Below are 25472 nucleotides of genomic sequence, written 5' to 3'. Positions count from 1 at the left end.
ACGTCAAACACACACGCGCCGCATGTCATGAGAAAAAAAACCCCACAAGTACTGCACCTAGACTAAATACGACACTCATCGTTGTTTATATATATTCTTTTATTTTCATTTCTCAGCCGTGATAGCAGGCGGTTTAAAGGTTGCTGTAAACACAACAGCCACTGTTATTGTTCAGTGGGATGCACGGCAGACAAAATATCCCCATATGGATGGAAGCTAAACAAATGGGCTGTGGCAGGTTGCTAGGATTATCTGCAGTTCAGCACAGTAACAGTTCAAGTTATATATTTAAAAAAGAGAGCATTGAGGCACTGGGTGCTCATTTTCTGTTCACAGTCCTGCAGAGCCAGTGGTGGAAATTCCCTATTGGCATGGCGGGAGGGAGTCTCTCCACAGGACAAGCAACAGTTGACAACGTGGTCTTCATTTTTATTGACCCCAGAGGGTTCGATGGGCCAAGTTAATCTGAAACCAGGATTTGAACTCGCGACCGTTTCCAATTATAACCTGCTCACTCGACCATTGAGCTGCCCTTGCCCGGTCACAGGACGAATGATCACGCCATAGTCAGCATTGTCTGTGCTTGCCAGTGTTGCGAGCAGGACCCATCCAATGTAGTTGCGTGTGATGACTGTTTACTGCATTTAGCAATTGATTTTTCAACGCCGGTTATTCAGTACGGTCGTGTGTGTGTACATGTACTTACTGTGTACGATTTTAGGTGAACAATGAGTGCATTAAAACAAACCAAAGTTTTATATATTTATTCATTTATTTAACTAGGCACTGAGTGTACAATGTATGATGTGTCCTTGCAGTCTAGATACACACAGTGGGTGCCACGGTGGTGACATGTTAACTACCTCGCCTGGTGTATAGGAGGTTGTGGGTTTGATCTCGACCCTGACACCTTTATATTTGGGGGTTGCATGTCTCTCTCCCTGTGGTTATGTGGATTTTTCTCTGGTTCCTCCGGGTTTTCCCTCCACATTTAGAACCAACATCACGCATTTAGAGTATTTGGCTGCAGTGAAGTTGCACTTGATAAGCCACTTTATTGAGCTATTATTTGTAGCCAGGTCGCTTCTGTGGGTCTTACTCGGTAAAATAAAAAAAATAGTTTCGTACAATGTATGATGTACACCTTGCAGTCTTGATGCACACAGTTATGTAGGGACATAAAGCAAAACTTAAGGTTGGTTAATATTTTTCATATTTGAAATGTAGGTTTAATGCAGTGGTGCATGATGAAGAGCCTGACTTCATGAACGAAGTCACAGGCTAGAACTGCGTAGGTTTTTTTCAGTTGCTTTGGGCAACTCTTGAATGGATTTTCTTGGTTGTACCGTGGGGTTTTTCAGCACCATTTGCAGCGTTTTGCTCATGGACATTGGCAAAGCGAATGATAGACAAGTTGAAGGGTGTGCACAGAGGGCGCGGAGAGATGCATGCTGGGGATTACACTGAGAGAAAGAGAGGGAAACACAGATGATTAGACGGAAAACAAATGTCTAATTCGACACATCAAATGGGCAGTTAAGGAAAATAAGTCTGCGTGGGTAGGACACGTTACGATGAAGGGAGGATGACCAATGTTGCGAGACTGGTGACTGAACTGCAGTCAAAGGAGAGTACACGCCCGAGAAGACGACAACCACACACGCGCCAGAGCACCTCTCGTTTCCACAACAAAATAGACACCAAGTGATGTTCCTTCTTTTGTTTAAACAAAATGTCCCAGCAGCTAAACAGTTGTCTTATTATCCTGTAAACACGTGGACTGTTCGGCACAAACCTCACAACCACAGGCCTTGTCTTGAGATATCTACGATCCAAAACCTTGCATCTCATAGAATGTTTGGTGCAGGTGCCTTCTTAAAAATACCCCCATTAAGCCCATAAGGAGATGCCCACATTACGCTGACCAGCATTTAGATCAAGTTTCAGTGTTTTCCCATTTCCTTTTATTCAGGTGAGATAACCAGACAGTGGAAATGGGTCGTGGGGTAAAATTGTCACCTTTTGAACCCTGTCAACTTTCCGACCCTTTCGCTAGTCCAATGGCAGCATCCCAAAATGTGCGTGCTATCTTTAAACCTGGCAAGCAGCTGCGTTCGGGATGGTTGGACGTTGACCTCGGAGTCATAAAAAAAAAATCCCCATGAATTCAGATCACCGTTTATATCCCAGGAGGTATTGGAGTTGCGTCATGAGGTGGGGAACACATCGCTTTCGGAATTTTTGCGTTACCCCCGCCGCAGCCACTAGAGGCTGATAACCTTCACCACAATGTCAAATGTACAATTGATTCTCTACTCTTTGGTTCTTTCGGTAATGTCACATAGGTATAAAATAAAATTAATTAAATCTCGACGTTTCGGGTGCAACGCAAGCGTCCGTCATCAGGTGGGACAACCATAGCAAGAAACAATTGTTTCTTGCTGTGGTTGATGGGGTTCAAAAGGTGACAAGTATGGATCCCTGCAGTCACGAAAACTTCAAATCTAAATTGATTCTCTGTCAAATAGTCACTGTACACCGCGGCAATTCATAGCATCGCTGGGGTTGGGGGTGATTCCTTCTGCCGGCCTTGTGCAGTGTCCAGCGCATGTTTCATTCGTATTATCTGGAATGCAGTACAGCAGGATTCCAATCATCCGCGTTGATACGGGCGGTATTGCAGATCCCGTAATACGCAGGAGTACCGCGGACGTTCGTTCTATAATCCCCGGAAGATGTTTTCTCCTAAGCGGTTGACCAATGGATTATGTGAGGAATTTATCACGCAATTTCGGTCATCTGTGAAAACATTTGTCGATTGTGAGGTTGTGAGTTTTCTTTCCCTAAGAGCGAAATGGTGCGCATCTCTGCCTCATGGGCCTATGTCAAAGGCCTCTTTAGATTTGATATCAAACAAATAACAAAGGACGTCGTGCGTAGCTCGACTGTGTGATTTAAACGCTGTTCCTGCAGCTCGCCGGAAGCCCCGGGCAACTTCTACGGATCGCGGATTTCAGTGCCACGAAGAGTTTTCGATGCATCGCGGATTACCGGAGGAGCCGTGATCAACGGGGATTTGAGGATTGTTGGATTGCACGTTATAGTATTTCTTCCGTACAGCAATGTATGGCGTGATATGCGTCGTTGTGCTTCATTTGTATATGTGTGTTTTACTTTTCGAGAATTTTATTGTTTTTTTATTGCACGTAATTATTTCCCTTCTATGTGACTTTACCGAAAGAACCAAGAATATGTGTTTTACTATCAATGTTTTTTGTGATCACATACGTTTGAAAAAAAATGAAAAATCGAGCGTATATGACAAAACAATGTATGCTTAACGATTTATATCATATACAATGCTAAAGTCCACCAAATGCATTTCCAAAATCGACGAGATGTATCTAAAAAATGCCACAAATCCACCAAATATTCTGGTAAATATCGCAAAAATATGAATTCATCATCTAGTCGATGATCCCCTGTCTCTTTAATTGACACGTCGTGTGAAAGGGCTATCGCCCAGTTTAAATAGAGGTTTTACACCATCGCTCAATTCAGCAAAACCGCTATAAATATGTAGATGTATTTGTATCGCACTGAATGTTTGAAGCATAATTACTTTGTGTTCCAAAATACATTTCACTTGCGGTGTTAATGAACACAAACTGGTGGTTGGAAAATGAATGAAGGCCGCTGTTCATTGTGAAGACGTAAAGATCAAAAAATAAAGACATACATAGCAAACGTAAAGGGAACAGTATGTACCTTGATTTGAGTCTTCCAGTCTGCAGCAGTGGCTGATAACAGCAGCAGACGCTATCTCAAAGGGCCTGCGATGCCTATCACTGGCTCCCTTCAAGAGCCAGGAATGTAACTCATCACTTGCTGCCAACCTTCTACCTGTCAAAAAACTCATGCCAGTCCCCTGGCTGTACCTGCAACGACTTAGAAATATTCCCTTGGCTGTGTCGACTGTTGGGGAAGGCGCTGCTCGCGCGAATATTATTCTGGTCCTAGCCCAGGGGTTCTGAAAACAAAATAAAAAAGAAAAGCCATTTTTTTCGAATTTGGTAAAAAAATATATATTTCAAGAGTCGCCAATGCGTGTGGATGACGTCACCAAGCGGTGCTTAAGGAAGGGCCACCGCATGAGAATCCGGAGGTGCAGGTTGCCCACCCCCCCCCCACCCCCCCGTGCGAGCCACTCGCCGATAACGTGGCAGGAAGTTTGTCCGCTTAGATAACCGACGCTTCTTTTGAAGTGAATTTACTTGAGCGGAGAAAGCATCGTTTGGGAATCTTTGGGAGTAAAGTTCCTGTTTGGGGTGGAGCGGCGGCGCGGTGGTTCACTCGGCGAGCTCCGAGTTCGTGTCCTCTAAGCGGCCCCCTTTGACCAACCCACATTGCCAGGCGCGGTGAAGTATGGTCTTCCCGCACCTCCAATTTGCACGGTTTGGCTACGTGCGGTGCGAAAGAAGTTCAACATACATACATTCATGCAACATACATACAACATACGTACATACATATAACCTTCGCAACCGATATGGCAGGGGGAGGCCTTCATCCAGCACTGGACCGGCAAGGGGCTGTACGTGATCGAACTTTGTGTGGTTTTTTTCGTTCGTTTCTCGTTCGTTTCTCAGTCCGCTTGTCCTAGTGAAGGTCGCGGCGGCAGCATGTTGAGTCGGGCGGTCCAGACCTCTCTTTCCCAGGCGACGGACTCTAGCGCTACACTACTATACACTACTACAATAAATTATACACTACACTTTACACTACACTACTATAGATCACACTCTACACTACACTATACACGACTATACACTACACTATACACTACACTATGCACTACACTACTATACACAGACTCTAGCTCTTCCTGTGGAATTCCCAGGCGTTCCCAGGCCAGCTGAGCAACATAGTCCCACCAGCGTGTCCTGGGCCGGCCCCGGGGTCTTCCCCCAGTGGGACGTTGCTGCTGCTGCCCGGTAGAGAACCAGGGGGAGTCTACCGGGGGCCATTCTTACTAGGTGCACAAACCACCTCAACTGGCTCACCTCGATCCGGGGAAGCAGCGGCTTGACTCTGAGGCTCTGCCGGATTACCGAGCTCCTCACTCGATCACGGAGAGTGAGCCCGGCAACCCTGCTGGAAAAACCTCATTTCGGCCCCTTGTACCCGCGATCTCATCCTTTCGGTCATTACCCAAAGCTCATGACAATACGTGAGAGTGAGAATGTATACCCTTTGGTTCTTTGGGTAAAGTCACATAGGTATAAAATAAAATAAATTATACCTACGTGACTTTACCGAAAGAACCAAAGAGTATGGATCCCTGCAGTCAGGAAAACTTCAAATCTAGAGTGAGGATGTAGTTCGACCTGTAAACCGAGAGCTTTTTTTCTTCCCAGATATCGTTCTGCGTGTACAGATTGTGTAACGCGGAGGGGCGGTAATGCAAGCGCTGCCCCGGTGGCTGGTGTTGATGCGCCCCCAACAGATGCCCCTTTTTAGTCGAGTCAACCAGAGAGCGGCCAAGCAAAGGGTTCGGATACCAATTGAACAATGTGCACCGTCCGGGATTTGAACTTGGGTCACCGGGGCTATAAACGCCGGCTCTTACCCGCTGCTCCCGCAACACTGAGCACAACCGAGCGCGCGCGAAGGTGATTGGGAAACACTGGGATACTCGTGTTAAACAGGGGGGCCGGCTGAGTCGTCAAAAATTGTGGATTCGACAGATTGTTGCAATTCAGGCTCACGATTTTGTTGAACGGCCGATTGTTGTGTTTTAACACTTGCGATGAATGTTAGCGCCTAGAGAGATTGCACGGGTGGCTCCGATCTCAATACATGACATACAAGCTCGCCAACATTGATCGATACACACGCAATTCCCCGTATACGCTTAGGTTTTTTTTTCAGTAAGTCACATAGAAATTAAATAATAATAAATGAAAATAAATCATTTATTATTATTTTATTTCTATTAGAATTTTTATTTTTTACCTACGTGACTTTACCAAAAAAACCTAAGAGTATGAATCCTTGCAGTCACGAAAACTTCAAATCTAGAATTCCCTGTATGTATCGTGAGCTTAAGCGTCCATATTAATCGATCAATCGATGTATCGTTACACCTCGCGGGGGCTTATTAAACTCAACTGTGCCTATCCACGTCAATGACCTGGAAAAGTATTGCCGGTCCCGGCACACCGCATCCAGTTTCGCTCCCGCCTATGGCTGTGGCTATGGCTCGTCACGTGCCATTTCCTCCAGTCTATGCCCCCAGTAATAAATACATAACTAAAACACATACGTGCGATATACGAGCGTGAGTGAGCACGTATTAAACAAGTAGGGGGGGGGCGACGGTTGTGTATAATAGTCGTTTGTAGCCATTCCTGCCCTCACAGTTGCTGGCCGCCAAAACCACGAGCAGCCAGCCACGTGGTTCGTCGGCACCGACAATGCGGAGAGAACAACAACAATCGGTTGCTAGCGACACCCCAGACGAGTTAAACTGGGGGGGAGATTCGTTCCTCTCCGTGCGGTGACCCTCATCTAATCTGTGGCCTATGACCCATGGCCTCCATTATCGGTGGCCCCGAACAATTCAATGGATGAAATATCCTATAATCTGCGGATGGATGGATTGATGCTTTCTACGCGTTTTGTCACAGTCATGCGACGTGACGCCCCAAAGGTGGCAGTGATTTCGTCCTCTTATATTCACGTTTATTGTGGAGTGACTCATGCAGCCAGCTATGGCTACAGGGTCTGGTGATACATGTTGTTTATGTCGTTTATTGTGAAATTTCGGTCATAGTTCCTATGATCACTGTTACATTGCTTTTATGGCTTTATTTTGGTGATTTCGAAAACTTTTTTTGGTTTTGCCATGTTTGTTTGTTGTAATACGGAGTTAGACTGATGGCTTTAATCTAAGTTGTCTTGTGGTTGTTGTTGTTTGACTTGCATCCCACTGGGATTTTTGCACACAGCGTTGGTGTACGGTGCTTTTTCGGGAAGATTTTGCTGTTTTTTCCTGGATTTTTCTGTTTGCGCATAGTCACTTTAAGATGTTTTCTTGTTCATGTTTTTGTTTTTTGTTCGTTGCGGTTGCACCCGTTTCAAGAGCCGAATTGCTCACAGGGCCATACCAAATAAATGAAACTGAAAACTGAAACGTTTCTCTACGGACAAGAGCCGCCATAGCTGGTGACCCAGAAGCGCGATGATTCGTCGTATTTGCGACGTTTACCTTGGGGTTAGAGGAGTGGCTGGGAATTGGGCGCCATTTAATGCGACTGAGAGTGTGCCTCCACATGTATCCACCGCTTGCTCTGCATCTCAATTTTACAATCTTGGAAAAATGGGATTTAGGGATCTGGTGAATTGCACTTCGTCACCGTACGCATGTAGACGCCCCGGAGCGAGTGCGGGAAATGAGAATGTTGGGGGGGGGGGGCGCTTGGTAGGGGGGGCTGGTAGGGAGGAGAGCACAGGGCTGCGATGTGGGAACCATGCAGGATAATTTTTAAAATGTGCAGCGTCAAATCGCCCTACTAATGCACAACATGAAACAAGTGCCTTACATCACGTTGACTAGAGGCGTGGACGTGATCTCTACATGTATCGCGTGGCCATAGTAACCTTAGTTGTGTTGTGGTGGGGGGTGATTATGGGGACCAGTGAACTTGATTGGGAGACCATCGTACCCATAAGGTTGAGAACCGCTGCACTAGTGCCATGATGGTCCTATCCCTAACCTCATTGGGTAAAGTACAGCGTGCGGTCGAGACATCGCACACTCTGCACCTCCGATTAGCACAGTTGGCTACGTACGGTGCGAAAGAAACTCAACATTCATACGGCACACAGCGGCCCTTGTGTGCGCACACGTTGCTTGGTGAGTGAGGTGTTAACCCTAAAACACACCGACCCCTAACCACTGTCATCCACCACTTTTTAGTCGATAAAATAAATATTTTGCCAAAGAGGACCATTACCGTCATCGCTGACATCGTCGTCGTTATAACCCTTACCGCTTTTATCGTTTGGCAGAGATGACTTGGTAGATCAGCATCACCCACCGATGGAGGCGACAAAGATCGTCATCATCATTGTGGTCATCACCATCGTTCATCATCGTCATCATCATCATCAGCAGCAGGAGCATTGTTAAGAATCATCACCACTGTCATCCGTTAACGACCGCTCTATTACTCATCTGCTCACTCGCCCACTCATTCGCTTCTAACCAGAGCAATTCCTCATGGACCCGTGATCGTCCCTCATCATCATCATCATCGCCGCCATCATCATTCTCTGTGGTTGTGGCAGTGGTGACCATGGCTGTCGCCGTTGTTGTCCTGCTCCCAGGCTATCATTCTCTTATCTCTGGCTAAGAGTTAAAGGCTGCAACTTCTTGCTTACGCCACTGCTGGCAGAAGGGCCTCCACTCGAGGATATTTCGGCCTACTCTTCCGACACCGGCGAGACATCGTGGAAGAGGTGGACAAGTACCCACACTTCACCCCGCCGCACGTGACCTGCCAATCGACCAACTGCGGGCTGCTGGGTGGACAGAGGCAGTCGGGGGAGCGGGTGGGGCGGCAGATTTCATGAACCCGCACCGTCGTTTCGACTGCCGTGCCGGGAGATCGAACAGGTGACCTGGGTCGCGCGTCCAGTGTGCTGACCCTTACGCCGTTGCATCGCGGCGGTCCCTGTCTCTGGGTTCTGTAGCTGTGGATATTACGTTCAATATGGCAGTTTTTGGGTGATATTGCGTAAATATACATTTTTCGTTAAACCGGCCCACCACCCGACGTGGCCAATTAGTAATGTTTGTTACGTGAACAGAACGTGCCAATTCGATACTAGCACAGCACCCTGGTGTGTTGGAGAGTAAACCCACAAGATTTACAATTCGAGTACGACGTTTCACTAGTAATTAGAACTGAAACAGGAGGATGTCTCCACAACTCTGGCTTACGCCTGATGATGCTTGTTGTAGTTATTTGCGAAACGTCGGACTCGAATTGTAAATGTTGTGGGTTTACTCTCCAACACACAAGCGGTGTGCTGGACTAGTCACGAATTGGCACGTTCTGTTTACGTGACAAACCTTACTAATATGCCGTGTCGGGTGGTGGCGGAATTAACGACACATTTATATTCACGCGATATAACCCACAAAACTTAATTATGGATAATATTGGTCGCGAAAGTCTACTTGTGCATGTTAAACTGAATCTGGTGATTAGCTAATTTCACTCGCAACTCTCGCAGTGAGCGATGTGGAAGTTGCGCTGTGCGCCTTTATGACCGTGTATGCAGTAATAATAATGATACTTGGATTATTATATAGCGTCATTCGTACTACGAGGACCAAATCCTATATGAGGCTACTACCAAGCCAATTAAAACCCTACTGGCAAGCCATATTTAAAAAAATGGAATCGAGAAATAAAGTGTTGGAACCAACAACAAAAGACGCAAAGAACAAAAAAGTTATCACAGTTGAGAAATGAGTCGATAATGAACTAAATATTCTGTGGCGACCACTGGCGGAGTGGGGGGGGGGCACGTGTCCCCCAATGATCTGATCGAAATCCCTAATTTAGATTGGATCATTGGGGTTTATTCGTAATAAATCGGCATTCTGCGACCCCCACTGCCACTGTGTAGCATATTATTACGTGCCAGGGACTTTATGAGATGATAGGACAATAGTCTGAGTCCATAATTGGTAATAAGTAACGTTAAAGCAGTTATAAGTGACTCACAGAATTGTGCGCAGTTGCGTATACAGTACACGACTTCCCTGAAGGAATTCACCTTCAGCGAGCGCGATGCCGATCACACAACGCGGTTCGAATTCGACCCTCGATCGATGGCTGCGCCATCGCCGCACACGCGTCGAATAAAAATCAAGGGACAAGTCCTTACTTACTAACAACGCCTTACTTACTAACAACTCTTCTATCATTTTTCATTGCTGGAGGGGTTGCCCCCCCCCCCCCACCTGAAATCCCTTGCTCCGCCATTGTTGGCGACGTTCACCTGACCAGGCGGCACCGTTGGTAGAACGGATTCCTGACAAGCAGCGGGTTCTGAGTTCAAATCCTAGTTCTGAGTTGATAGTCTATCGATGTATTTGTTTGTCGTCTTCTTCTTCTTCCACGCGTTTGTCCCACTCACGTGAGGTGTCCGCTGTCCTTGCCAAGCTTCTCCACGCTGCCCTGTCCTGCACCATCTCTCTTTCCGCTCCTCGGGCCATTGTGGTACGATCGCACCGCATCACCCCCCCCCCCCCACCTCTTCTTCTGCCTTCCTCTTGATCTCTTTCCTTCCACTTGCATCACTTGCACCTTCTGACCCACATCATTCTCCTGTTGTCTCTGCACATGAGCAGAACCACACCAGCCTTTTTATTATTATTATTACACGTTTTGTATTAACTCACTCTGTCTGTTGTATCCTCACATCTTGTAACTCAATTTTAACCCACTTCCCAACGTGGTATCGACTGCAAACTTGGTATACTTATGTCATACTGATGACAATACTATATTATATCATTAAAATAAAGATATATATTTTTAAACATTATTTTTTCTATGTTATGTTTCGGCTTGGGTCTAGATGTCCACGGTCAACTGACGTTGGCTGTAAATCACCACGGCCCCTGACGTTGTGGCAAGCTTCGGGGCCACTTCCTGGAGTCGTGGAGTTGTTCCATTACTAGTACGGTACATTTCATTAAAGCGTGTTTAAATAAAAGTTATTTTTAAATATCTGTGATGTCTACCACCTTGAGTTTTCCTCTCACTTCTTCATTTCTCACCCTGTCCTTGTATTTGTTTGTACTTTTATTTCTTTTTACATTCTGTAAGGTGGTAACAAAAACATTTGAGCAACATTTAACAGAGTTTATATATGTTTTTCAGTAGCAATATTCCAGTGGTTCTTCTTCTTAACCTGGGGAGGATGCACCTCCTTTGGGTGTGAGATGTCCTTTCTGGGGGTGCGAGACACGGCCAGATTTTTTTTAGGTAAATCATCGAAACACAAATTAAGCACGGGCACGTAAGTTTCACTACTTTGTTTAATCAAACCTTTGTATTTATTAACATTATATATTTTTTACAATTGAGAACCAAAGGGGTGCAAGGCTGTACTAAAGGTTAACAACTACTGCAATATATGAATGGCATGTAGTGTAGTTGCCTTTGAAGATTGTACGTATGCATTTGTGTTTAACTTCTTTCGCACCCTACGTAGCCAACCGTGCTAATTGGAGGTGCTGTGATTTTTTCTTTGTAATTTTTATAATGAGAATTTTTTTATAGACAGTATGAAATAATAGTAGGAAGAATTAAAAGTATAGGATTAGGTTGAAGATTTTTGTGTAAAAAAAAAGTACGTCCTTGGTACACGAAAAAAATGACTCTACACGATGTACATTTTTGGTATTTTTGAACGGACAATATATTTGAGTTTTTAAATATACACTTATCACCCAAATGACATCAGTGGTAAAATACATCCTCATACAATTCCATGTATTGGTTTTCATGAATATTGAAAACATTACATTTTTTGTAGAAATGTGTTTTTTTTTATCAGAACATGTAATAATTGTTTTAGTTCCCATTACGCCGATTTACTCTTTTGCTTTTCAGTGAGATACTGTCGAGTGCATAATTGGACGAGCCAATGAGTTGCAGGGCTGCACATTTATCCATTACTTGACGAGATCGTGGCTCGGGTGTTGGGCGCCGATGTCAGTGTGACGGTGAGGAGTGAGGGCAAGTCAGACAAAATTTGCATCAATGTCACTTTTTGGTTATGGGAATTGAATAATGCACTGTGGTGTCTAGATAGAGTACTGGTAAGCCAGAACGTATGATTTGGTATAACTGGTAAATGTGCAAAACCACAATAATAATAATCCGGCAGAAAGATTGTTGATATAAATTCAATGTGCACAACGTGGTGTAAAGACTTTATGTAGGAACATCAAAACTACGGACAACATTTAAGAATCCATAATAGAGGTTTTTGGGTTAGATCGCGTAAATATATAAATGTCTCGTTAAAACCCGCCACCACCTGACACAGCCAACTAGTAAGGGTTGTCACGTAAACAGAACGTGCCGATTCGTCACTAGTACAGCACACCGGTGTGTTGGTGAGCCAAGCCAAAACATTTACAAACGGAATACGACGTTTCGCCAGTAATTACAACTTGCTTCATCAGGCGATAGCCAGAATTGTGGAGAAGTCCACCTGTTTCGTTCTTTATATAGAGGCGTAGATGTGTTGACCACGCAGCTGCGCTCTTGCACAATGTGGTGGGGGTGGGGACTACTGAGGAACGTACATGATGCATGTGCATTATGCAAGCCCTTTGAACTTGTCCTTCCTGTCTATTGTGTTTCTTAAAATAGCCCTACCAACGGTAATCCATATTGAAGTATGCTGCCCTTTGTAGGCATGCATTTAAATAATGTATAATTTGATGATTCGCTTTCACGCACCACTAAGGAGGTAGTTATCGGAATGGTTAAAGTTATTTTGATTTCTTTCAATTACGATAGATTCTTTAATTAGTCTTGGCCAGTAGTAGCTAGTTTTGCACAAAACTTCAACATTATCAAAATCAATTGATTGTGTCCTTGTTGGCATGCGTTTTCTGCTACTGCTGACAGTTGTATTTGGGATAATTTTATATTTCTCTGATGTTCTTTTAGTCCCAGATTGTAAATGTTGTGGCTTGGCTCACCAACGCACCGGTGTGCTGTACTAGTGACGAATTGGCCACGTTCTGTTTACGTGACAATCCTTACTAGTTGGCTGTGTCGGGTGGTGGTGGGTTTTAACGACACATTTATATATTTACACGATCTAACCCAAAAACCCCCATTATGGATGATATTGGTCGCGAAAGCCTTCGTGTTAAACAATTTAAGAACATTAACCTGAAAGTATTTCTTCCACGAACAAAACTAAAACGACAAAACAGTTTTTTGATTGAAGAAAAGGGAAATCGCTGTAATACATTTTAAAAAAGGTTTTAGCACCATTCAAATCCGGTTAAAAGTTGCAATATTGAAACGCGAGATACACATTAGCGTACATATGACGCGCACCATAAACCATTGGGTTTAGCAAAGCATCATCGTGGAATCTCTTAACTCATTAAACTAAAACAGTTTTTTTTTTTACCAGGTAATGCCCACAGAGCTATGTAGCTCTTTTTTCCCAAAGCGACCTGGCCACAAATGATAGCTCAACGAATTGGCTTATCCTCATGTGAACATTTATAGCAGCCAAATACTCTAAATGCATGTTTCTAAGTATGGAGGGGAAAAGCGGAGGACCCGGAGACAAATCCACACGACCATGGAGAGAGAGAGAAAGAACATGCGAACTCCAAGTGTACAGGCGTCAGGGTCTTGATCGAACCCACAACCTCCTGCATACCAGGTGAAGAGAGTCAACATCTCGCCACTATGGCGAGATGTTGACTCACAGCTCGTGCAGTAGGTGTCCCGAGAAAGTAAGCTGCGCCTTGCCAGGTGCCAGCTTGACCGCTGGAGCCTTCGAGTAAAACTCCATCCATACGGTTTCACCGGTCCGCAGCTCCAGGACAACGTTCTCTGAGAAACGACCCGCGGGGCAGCCCTCCTGAGCGCCGTTGCAGCTCTCCGTGACGACGACGGAGGCCACGTTCCTGTGCAGTCCCGCGCACACGTGCTCCTCCGTGTCCAGGCTGTAGGCGAAGTTGTAGATGCCGCTGATCATGCACATGAACTCGCCGCTCGATCGATTGTACTGAGCCTTCGCGTCGAAGATGACGCTGTCGAACCTGACTGCCTGGCCTGCCGCGGGCTGCAGATTCAGGGACTTGACGGTGAAGGCTGGGAAGGGCGCGCCGCGGCCGGCGTTGATGGACCGCAGGGATCTTTTCTTTTTCGCTTCAGAGGCCTTGCGCACAAAGTCAGTCAGCTTCATTTTGGACTTCTTGGTCTCGTCTTTGAACCGGTAGATGTCCTTGGGCAATGATTTGGACGGGGGGCGCTGCAACTTGCCGACGTTCGTGCCATTGGGGTTTTGCTGCAGGCGATAGGTGGTTTGTACATAAGGAATGCGCTCAGTGTAGTCGGTGGAACATTTAAAATATTGATATGGCTGAATGTACGCGGCCTCGCAGGGATGTCGCGGATAATCGGTTGGCTCGCAGGGATGTCGCGGATTATTGGCAGGTGAAGGTGCTGAGCCTGGGGGTCCTGGAGGACCTGGGATTCCACGATGCCCCGGAGGCCCCGGCTGATTGCAGCTGGCCGAGCACTGTCCCACATATCCTCTCGGTCCAGCAGGACCCATGAAACCTGGAGGACCCATCATCCCGCACGGTCCGCGAGCGCCAGGCGGGCCTGCGTCTCCTGGAAGTCCCTGTGGGCCCGCATCTCCAGGAATTCCCATTCCACGAGGCCCCATGATTCCGGGCTCTCCGATTGCCCCGGGGGGGCCCAGAGAACCAATACCACCCGACATTCCCAACCCACCTGGATCCCCAACCGGCCCTCTTGGTCCAACACCCCCACGAAAGCCAGGCGTTCCCGGGAATCCCATTGAGCCCATGATGCCGGGGTTGCCCGGTGGGCCTGGCCGGCCAGTCACTCCACAGTTCCCATCAATGCCAACGGGTCCTGGAAAACCGGGTGCACCAATCTCTCCTTTTTTGCCAAGAGGTCCAGTCATTCCCATGATGCCGCACAGCCCAGGAGCTCCCTTTCTGCCTCGAACGCCTGGAGGGCCCGGCGGTCCAAGTATGCAGCCATCGCCCGCAACGCCTCTCAGTCCCGTGACACCTTTAAACCCCTCCTGTCCAGAGAATCCCGGTGGTCCCATTAATCCCGTGGGTCCCGGAGGCCCTGACTGCCCACGGGATCCTGGGTTCCCGTTCAGCCCTGGTGGCGCGAGTTTGCAAGGCCTCCCACTAGGCCCGAATTGCCCGGGGACACCTCTGGGTCCGGGAGGGCCTGACATTCCCGCAAAACCCATCGCGCCGCTGTACCCCTTCTCTCCGCCAGGACACGCGTCCAAATGGAAGGGTCCATCTACGGTGCCCGGATCCCCCTTGTCTCCCTTGACAGCGTTGCAGCAACTCATCCCACGCTCGCAGTCTAAACCTGGAGGGCCAGGAGGCCCAAAGGCACCTAGGGGACCTCGATATTGGTCCTGGCAATCAACATTTCCGTCTGCAAGACAAGAAAACAAAAACTAAACTTACAAACATATAATGGTCTTTTACTCAGCAATGAAAAACACAATTCAATTGAGACGATTGTGGAACAGACACTGGGCCATTGAGAGTAGTTTTCTTTGACAGATGTTAAACTACACAGGCCTATGACCAAAGTACCCGTAATTCCCCAATGTCATCAGATTTCACGAACTCAGCGTGGTTGAGCCTGGTGAGTGCTTGAATGTGGGGAGACTGTCGTGCACAGCAGGTTGTCATAGGCCATGCGTGCGGGTACATGGTGAGTGGTGAGTAGCAGAGCGTAGAGCAGCAACATCCATTATTGTACTGTGATTTCACAGTGTGGTCCAGATGTCTTGTGACCCCCCCCCCCCCCCCCATTTAATTCTCTAAAACTTACTTATTTTTATCGTAAGGTTTATTTCAAACAGAAACGAATATGCAAAGGAATTTTTTAGGGGTCAATTAAATGGGGGCTAACGAGACATCTGGAGCCACCCTGTAAACTCCCTGCCTTCACCCAACCCACGCTGACCTGCAGAGTGAAGTGTGGTCAAATAACATCCCACAACTCACACAGAATGGGGAGGCCTTTATCCAGCAGTGGATTGATAAGAAGGACTGTACATGTGGACAATACGCATAGAGAAATGAGCCTGATGGCTCAGGCAGGGGCAACTGCAGTGTTAGAGCCCTGGGGCAGCACTGCTGAGATGATGGGTCCAAATCCAGGCACACACCCCTCCATGATTAAACAAAGGTTCTCAAGGGTAAAGAGTCTCGGACCATCACCAACGACTATCGCAGGGGGTCGGCATAATGCGGCTCTGGAGCCGCATGCGGCGCTTTAAGTGACTGCTTCGTGACGTCAGTGATTAAGGGAGTTCATTGCGGATCTCGGATTTTGTTTTGACCGAATTCGAACAAAAAATGTTATTTTGGTTGGCGACCCCTGGACTGAGAGCACAGTCGTTCTGAAGGCACCTTTACATCCTCCACGGCCCCCTGAAGTGATTTACAGAAAGTGCTCTCTTAACATCTAACAACAAATCTCCCGCCCTCCAAAACGTCCAATCATCCAAATTGCAGGTGTCCTATGAGCCGTCCGTGTAGCTGGGACCCCCCCTCCCCCCGCCCTTCTACCTTGGCAGTTCGATTTCGCGGCTGCGAGTGGAATCGAGGTGAAGATGATCGCCACGTGAAGGCAGGCAGCAGCAGCAGCAGCGGCTGCAGCAGCATGGAGTGGTGGCCCCTTGTCCATTGCGCAGCCGGATGCTAGAAGTCCTGGGGCGGGAAGACAGATGAGGTCAATATCGTAAGACATCGCATTTCCGAACCGTCACATATCCCCACTGACAGATGTAACTATCATAGCGCATGTGCGTAGTGCTCCTGCCGTTTTCTTTATTAATGCTTAATTCTTATCACATCCCGTGGTGTAAAGTGCAGTGTCCGTCTCTTGTTATTATTACTATCCACGATTTCTCTATATGTACCATAAAAAATGGGCCGTTTGCCTGAAACGTCGCCTACTTGATAGGCTTCCTTTGAAGCCCGCACACAAAGGGCTATTGACGGACGAGTTGAGTTTTTTTGGATTGTCATTTTCGATAGATTCATATAGAGGAAGATGTTTACAAATCCGAAATGTTTACCTATCCGCCCATACCTCAGTCCCCCGTGAGTCGGGTACGCGACGTTCTGCTGTACTCCACAGAAAATTTAGTCCATAACCCCGGGCCTAATTTTAGCTGGATGGTTTTCCAAGGTCAGGGTCCTGTAAAATACATTCACACCCGGCACACCACATCCACAATAAATCTGGCTAAGGCTGTGGCTGCCAGTCACGTGCCTACCCAAGTCGTCCAGTTGTCACCTGTAAAATACATTCACACGCGGCACACCACATCCAGCATGCATCTCCCTATGGCTGTGGCTGCCAGTCACGTGCCTACCGCAGTCTAGTCACCCAGAAAATATCCGGTGAGAGTCTAAGCCCTGACCACAATACACCTGCCTACGTAAGATGTAAAAAGACGGTTAAAGTACAATATAATTTGCAACTCGCACTAAATAAGTACGTGCTGATTTTTTTTAAAGCCAATCTCAGTGCACTTCTCATCCGTTGCAGTGCATTGATGTTGAGAGTTGAGCGCAGTGCACCGCACAGCAGCAGAGAACAAGAGTAGAACCTTTGTGAGCATGGTCACGAAATGTTCTCGGTGTGCACTGCGTGTAACAGCAACAAAACATGGTGAAGGCGCAGCCCTGCAATTGCCTGCTCACGCCACTGCTGGCAGAAGGGCCTCCACTCGAGGAAGCTCTAGCGAGAGATCCCCTGCAGCGGGTACGTTGGCCTACTCTTCCACACCGCTTGGAAAACCAGGCAGAGGTTTGGAGTGCCCATAATTTGCCCCCGCTTAAACGTGTGACCTCGCAATTGGCTGTGGTGTATCCCACGCATGCTGCTGGGTGACACTTGCCCCATCGTTTCAACCGCTGCACCGGGAGATCGAATCTCTACAACCACTGGCGGAGCCAGTGGGGGGGGGGGGGGGGTGGTACGTGCCCCCCCAATGATCCGATCGAAATCCCTAATTTCGATCGGATCATTGGGGTTTATTAGTAATAAATTGGCATATTGCGACCCCCACTGCCACTATGTAGCATATTATTAGGTGCCAGGGACTCTATGAGATGATAGGATAATAGTCTGAGTCCATTATTGGCAATAAGTAACGGCAAAATAGTTATAAGTGACTCCGAATTGTGCGCAGTTACGTATACAGTGCAAGACTTCCCTGAAGGCATTCACCTTCAGCGAGCGCGATGCCGATCACGCCACACCCGCGTCGAATAAAAAGCAAGGGACAAGTCCTTACTTACTAACAACTCCTCTATCATTTTTCATTGCTGGAGAGGTTGCCCCCCCGACCTGAAAATCCTGGCTCCACCATTGTATACAACCCTTGGATTGCATGTCCACCGTGATAAACTATTAACACCACAGCAGCACCCCACTGCATGGATATATCACGAGCATGCCATTCTTATCTATCAATTTGTCCATTGTAAAACATATGTATACACAGTCTGTTCTCCTATAACGCGTGTTTTCATAACACGGATTGTATTTAACGCAATGAATGTATGAGGGAACACATTTTTTATGACGTGGACGGCAATTGGATATAACGCGATTGAGCGACGTCGCGCGAGTCAGAATAAGCGGCCGTACGGCTGCCTCAGCGTAGCATCATCACACAACAAGGCAGTGGGATACTGCTGGATGCTTCTAGATGCTACCCACGTGCCTCAGTCTTTGTTCAGCCTGCGTACGCATCTCACCGTGCTTTACCCCTATATTATCTATTATTTATTAACAACGCGATTTTTTCATAAGGCGGTGTTCTTCAGGAACGCAACTACCACCGCGTTATAGGAGAACGTCCCGCACATAATAATCATAACACACATGGTTATATTATTTAGACATACACCCAAGACTTTGCTATTTTTTCCTGGATTTTTCTGTTGTGTGTTGTAGTCACTTTAAGATGTTTCTTGTTTACGTTTTTGTTTGTTACGGTTGCACCCAAGTCAAGAGCCGCATGGCTCACAGGGTTATACCTAATACATGAAACTGAAGTAAGCCATAATTTTACAGATTAATTATTAATATGTAACGGTAATAATACAATGCTGTGATAACACGTGTCCCTATTTAACCACGTTTGGCAGGTCGTGCGTGAGATCTATCTGGGCTCTCATCTAATGAAAGTAACTTAAACAGTTTTTGTTCACATTTTCACAACAACAACAATGAACTTGCAATACACAATGATGCACGCGCATCCACAAATGCACAAGTAGCCACGACCGCAGTGATTTGGGACACGAGATTGAACCCCGGGCTTGGAGGCTGTACTTGGGGTTGCACACCAGAGGCTGAAGGGCGCAGGAGGAGGAGAAGGAGGAGAGGGAAACGACAGGAAAGCAGGTGGAGAGGTGGCAGGGGCAAAACTATTAAAAAAACTATAAAACTATGTTTTAATTTTGCCAGTTAAGGAGGCCCACTGAGCTATGTAGCTCTTTTTCCAGAAGCGACCTGGCTCTCACAAATGATAGCTCAACGAAGTGGGCTTATCACCACTTGGACATTTATAGCAGCCAAGCACTAAGTGCACGTTGATTCTAAATGTGGAGGGAAAAAATCGGAGCCCCCGGAAAAAAATTCACGTGACCACGGGGAGAACATGCAAGCTCCAAATATAAAGCAGGCGTCAGGGTCGGGATCGAACCCACGACCTTCTGTATACGAGGCGAGGTAGTTAACATCTCCTAGCCACCGTGGCGTCCGTGCAGAAGAGAATGAATTGACGTTGAGCGAAGCAGTGACATTGGCTGGAGAACCGTGGCAGAAATTGCTTGGGCCCCATCGTTCGCTAATGAGCTGACAGAAGAGACATATGATAATGATGGTCATATGTTAATCAAATACTTATACACTCAGTATCGTAAAACGAAATACATTGCACATGTCGAACAATATTCTGTAGCCATACACCCAAGAAAGCCATAGTTTTACAGATTAATTAGAAATATGTAACGGTAATAATACTGTAACTCGTCCATATTTAATCACCTTTGGCAGGTCTATCTGGCCTTTCATCTGATTAAAGTAACTTGAACGACCAGTTTTTGTGAAAAATTATCGTTAGCTGGGCACACTCATCTCTTGAGATCTACTTTTTGTGTTTAGTTTTGCTGACCTTCTCAGCACCTCCGATTAGCACGGTTGGCTACGTACGGTGCGAATGAAGTTCAACGTCCATACACTGCCATGTTTAGTAGTCTACTCACTGCGGAAGGTCAGACACGGGCCTTGCGTGCAGACCCCCCGTGAACAATCGGCCACCCTCTCGCAGTTTCACCAGCTGGCACGCACCGCTTGCTCTCGTGAAAACAATCGCCTCGCGAAACAGTTAACAACTCGTGGATGTGGGTTCAAGTTCAAGTTCATTTATTAGGTATAGCCCTGTGAGCCATTCGGCTCTTGAATCGGGTGCAACCGCAACAAACAAAAAACTAAAACATGAACAAAAACATCTTAAAGTGAATATGTGACTAAGTGCAAACAGAAAATCCAAGAAAAGACAGCAAAATATTGCAGAAAAAACACCGTACACCAACGCTGTGCGCAAAAATCCCAGTGGGGTGCTTCAAACCGCCCACCGACGGAGCCCCGTGCCCACCTCCGGACCATGCAAGGAATCAACAGCGGTTCACGGCGAGATGACCTCCACCGAGCGACAACTGCGCCCATCTGCCGACACCTGCCTCAATGGGCGGTGACGCGGCGGCCCAGCGGTAGAAACCGCGGCGTTTCGCCCCTCGTTGCAAAGGCTCTCCGCGGTTCCCATTCGAGCGGCCGCCCCGGTTACTACTGCGGCTGCGTGTATCCGCAATGGCACGACGCGCCGTCCGCTTCAGCCGCGGTGGACGGCAAAAGGTTCCCACCGGCGGCATTCGCGGGCGGGTTTCGAATTTTTCCGAATCGTAAATCTATCGGCAAATGACTCGGTTGGGATTTATACAGATGAGCGATCATCCCCGGGGTCACGCGCTCGTGCAAAACGAGACTTGCTTTGGTCTCGTGAGTTATCAGCCAATTTAAACGAATTGAACGTGCAACCTGAAACTCACCTGTGCGTGTCGTCGCTAGGTCCGTGTCAGCCGTGCGAGCCGCGGCGCCACGTGGAGGGATGCAAGCAGCCGCTGTTGAAGTGGTCATTGAGAGTTGAGGTCCCTACCCAACCCCGCACCAAGAACCGCCTCTACTCCCTCCCTCCTCCTCCTCCGAAAGAGCCCCCCCTTACAAAGGGAGAGTGCGTTCAGGTGCCACTGGAAATACCTGTCATTCGGCATGAACGCATGTTCCAAAGGCAATTGAAAGAAGGAGGAGGGGGGGAGAAAAAAATCCCTAAGCATTTAAATAGTGATGATGGTGATGCCAAGAGCGCTTTGGGGCCTCTGTAATGTGACCGACAGATGGCGCCAAAGTAATTCTCAGTCTGCCTTGTGTATCTCGGTGTGTGGCCAACGAGATTGAGCGAAATGACTGAAGCAGACCTAATGCCTCATTTACATATTTTTATCTCCACATTAACCCAAAAAAATTTCACTATATAGATCTTTTTTTATGTATACCATCGACCACACAGCGTTGTTTTTGTTTGTTGCAGTTGCACCCGATTCAAGAGCCGAATGGCTCACAGGGCTGTACCAAATAAATGAAACTGAAAACTGAAAAAAAAACGGTTTCCAGACAAGCAACACTCTGGACCAGTTTTGACATTCGATGCCTTCAACTGCGACGTTTGACTTGCTCAAACCAATGCTGGGGAGCTGTCAAGATGTTCATAGGATAGGCAAGGATCATCTCTGTTAGATATGGGTTCTCATTCGACGCAAACCTAAATGATAACACGCACAACATATTATAATTTGTGTTGTTGTGGAGAATTTCCCGTGTCCGTGGAAATACTTTTGTGTTTTTTTGGTGTGTGGAGAGGCAGATTATGTGAAGGAGACCCGCATCGTCTGCCTATTTATGTCATTGCTTATATGCTCCACAATGTCGCTGATGACATTTTTATCGTTGCATTACAAAGAGAGTTAGAAAGTGGCGCATGAAGGAGGGGCCCAAATGTCATCAATCATAAATATATATTTTTCTTTTAAAGCCACAGTGTTGTTGATAAGTGCCTTCAACTAATATCCGTTGGTTTACGCAGGAAAAGGCACGCGAAGATAAGCAGTGTGTTGTTTGTTTTGCGAGAGAAACTTTAACAATGCTTACTTCACACCGTCATTAAATACAGGCAGGGGGTCATTGATAAAAAAAAAGTTTCCTAGGAGACACGGAAAAATCAGTTTTCTTATTCAAACTTGCCGTTATTGCAGGTCATGTGAGATGTAAGTAAAGTGTAAATATTGTTCGTAACGTTTAAACTGCGCAGCTGTAAAACTCAGAGGGCCTGGTGGGTTGGCATCATCAGTGGCAACTGATGGCTCAAATCGGTCCTGATCCACTTTCCAGCGTGTCTAAATCTGGTCAAACAACACCCACGGCCAACATCCAGAAGTGGATAGACAAAGGGCTGTGAATTATTGTTTATTAAGTAGTTTAAAATGTGAAGCGAAGATATCCAGTCGGTCTCCCCGTACGAGAGTTGCATCAGTGATGCATTAAACTGGTGCTTCAGTATCTGTATGCATGTTGAACTTCTTTCGCTCTGTACGTAGCCAACCGAACTAATCGGAGGTGCGGGGGGACGACACATTAAACACAAGAAGCAGTTCTGAAGAAATTCGTCTTCAATCGAGATGAGTTAAAAGTCCGTAGCTCCAGTGGCTGCCTAATATCGGAAGGAATCGAGTTCTAGATGGTCGCAGAAGTGCATCTGAAAGCCACCGTCTTTGTACGATGGCTGGCCAAAAAGCCGCTGCTGGGAGGGTGACCGCAGTTCGCGTGATGGTGGTTTATGCTCCTTGACGAGATCGGCAAGGCATTGTGGTTCATTTGTGGAACGCACTTGGTGTGTAATGAGTTGCGACCTTTTCAGACAGTGGTTCTTAACCTGGGGTGCACGCACCCCCGACACACAAATGAAGCCGTCCTCATCAGGACGCTGTCTTTCCGACAGCTCTGTTCTTCACCTGAGGACGGCTGCTTGTGTGTTGTGGCCGAAACGTCGTGAGAATTTTATTATGTTTTATTTTTATTATTTTATTATTTCCCTTCTACGTGACTTTACCGAAAGATCCAAGCATATGAATCCCTGCAGTCACGAAAGCTTTAAATCGAAATACAACTTACTTTGTTTTATCAAACCTATGTATTTTACGATTGGGAACCAAAGGGGGGGGGGGGGGTGCAAGGCTGCAGTAAAGTATGAGAAGCACTGTTTTAATGTTTTCGTTCGGCAAGCGGAAGCCAATGCAGCGTGGCGAGCACTGGGCGGACGCGGTCGTGCGGCAGGGGGTTACGAGACTCATCCTGGCTGACCTCTCCCACCACCCCTGAAGAGGCTCGCTCTAACTGTGGCACCTCTTGAAAGCTGCGAAAGTGCTGCAAGCCAATGCGTGCGACGAGAATAATGAAGTCTTCGCTGTTGGCCCAACAGCACTTGTTCAAGAGGCCGCAATCTACTGATGAGACTCAGAAAATCTAAACCGATCCAGAGTTTGCCTGTTCAAATAATGTTACTTGAATACAATGGTGCAGAAGGTCGATACGTTGAAAGACCAATATGCGTTATTGCATTTTAAAGTGGTGTAACCACTGCTCTGGAATTATATTCATTACTCGTGACAGCATCACGCGATGGTCGATAGGAGTCTTGAATCAAGTGCACGCATTCCTCTGCCGTATGGACACAGCAAGACACAACAACAACAACCACACAAAAAACAACGCAGCTGTTCAGCGTTCGACAGCAGTACACCGCCGATCCCCTACTCAAATGGTCACCTCAAGTGATGTGAGCCATGGCTCTACCGCTGAATTGGTTGGTTTAGCGAGCGGCTCGCAAGTTGGTCGGCGTGAGTTCAAATCCAGGTTTGGGGGTTGACGCAGCCCATTGTCTCTCCGGAGTTGATGCAATGAATGCCGCTCCGTCGTTGTGCCACGGATGGACTCGCCCCTGCCATAGGAACATGGAATCTCCACCACTGGTTCAGCGCTGTGAACAGGAGATGAGTACCGTCGCGTTGTCTCTGGCTATTGCGGCGTGGCGAGGTGAGTGGCGTGAGTGTGGTGGCGGAGCGCCGCTCACCTTGACCACGGGTAGGCGGCAGATTCTCGGGGTACTATTTGGATCTCCTTGGAATAAAGGGGGGTTGGGTGGGGGGGTAACACATTGTAGGGGTTAACGAGGAGGATCGTGGGATCTGGCGGAGGGGAGATGGCATTCGCGAGGCGTGGGCGACAACTGTGGCTCCGACCACGATGACATCTTCATCTTGTTTTATTGCCAGAAAGGGTAAAACCTATTCTCATATTTTTGATGCTGACAAGGGAGGTCCCTTGATCTCTTGGTCTCATCGTGTATTTCGGTACTCAATTTCTAATAAATAAATAAATCGCACATCTTACAAGATGATTGATTATAAATTAGAAGGGGGGGGGGGTGATCGTGGATTCACAATGGAACATTCAACAAGTGTTATTTCGCGGTTCACCACTTTGGCGGTGGGATGGAGGAGAGAGGATTGAAAAAAAACCCTGATGGGAACCCGAGAGACGCCCGCCACCAAATCCTTTCCATTACTTCCCACAAAACCCTCTCCGGCTGCCCTGCCCTCTTGCCCTGGCGACGCCGCGCGATGAAACAGAACGCGCCAAGACACGACGGTCTTATCGGAGCCCCTAATCCAGACGATAGCACAATAAACACCTGGTGCACTCCCGTCTCTGATGGCATTCAAATCAGCATTTGACATCACACGAAGACGGCTCGGAATCTGATTTTTTTTATGGACTTGCGATGCAATGTAAACAGGGGCAATAAAAGGCAGGCTCTGTGAAAACAACACGGAATTGAACAAAGACAAAGGTCCCCCGTATAGCCTTAACAGACTGTTGGGGCGAGTGCTGTTACCTATGAAGGTCAGCATGGCACGCATTTAATCCGGGCAGTATTGGCTGCATTTTGCTGCTATAAAAGCAGCTTAAATTCCACAGATCAGATTTCAGGTTACCACAGCCTAAATGAAAATGTGTTCCATCTGTAATCGGGAATGACACACCACGCAGTCATATTCGAATACAGTTGAAATACGACGTTTAAGTATCGCAGGGTTAACATTTTCTGCTTTTGCCAAAGTAAGTCAGTCAAACCTCATCACTGGGGGTCACTTAATTACATTGGCTGTGGAGAGCCACACCCTTGGGTTTCCATTCGTAACGAAGAGGCTGCCACTGTGCACTTTTCACTTCGGTGTGAGATGATCCACATTGCTCACAATTGGCGGTGGAGGCAATGGGCGTAGCGGTTGGCGCTACGCTGCGCTACGAACACGGCGACCCAAGTTCGATTCCCGCTCACAGCAGGCATCAGTGACGGTTATCTGAACGGACCCTGGGCCTCCCCTAGGTCGACTTAGCCTCAAATAAGTA

At 47.1% G+C, this 25472-nt stretch overlaps 1 protein-coding gene across 1 annotated transcript in view; it reads right to left on the bottom strand.

The window, feature by feature from the left end:
- LOC133347772 (collagen alpha-1(I) chain-like) overlaps positions 1–21112 on the bottom strand; it is a 41985-nt gene extending 20873 nt beyond the window's left edge. Inside the window, exons 1-4 of the mRNA XM_061560367.1 lie at positions 20996–21112; positions 16433–16573; positions 13553–15284; positions 4935–4987 (exon numbers count right to left, since the gene is read on the bottom strand). Of these exons, the coding sequence (XP_061416351.1) occupies positions 4935–4987; positions 13553–15284; positions 16433–16573; positions 20996–21083 (2014 nt within the window). The 5' untranslated portion in view covers positions 21084–21112. The remainder of the gene's footprint in view (positions 1–4934; positions 4988–13552; positions 15285–16432; positions 16574–20995) is intronic.
- Between the last annotated feature and the right edge of the window lie 4360 nt (positions 21113–25472).

This window comes from Lethenteron reissneri, chromosome 3, assembly GCF_015708825.2.
Source record: "Lethenteron reissneri isolate LAM-NWPU_2019-01 chromosome 3, ASM1570882v1, whole genome shotgun sequence".
NCBI classification, from domain to species: Eukaryota; Metazoa; Chordata; class Hyperoartia; order Petromyzontiformes; family Petromyzontidae; genus Lethenteron; species Lethenteron reissneri.
Note: the sequence above shows the minus strand (reverse complement) of the source record. Positions and strands in the feature narration are given on the sequence as shown.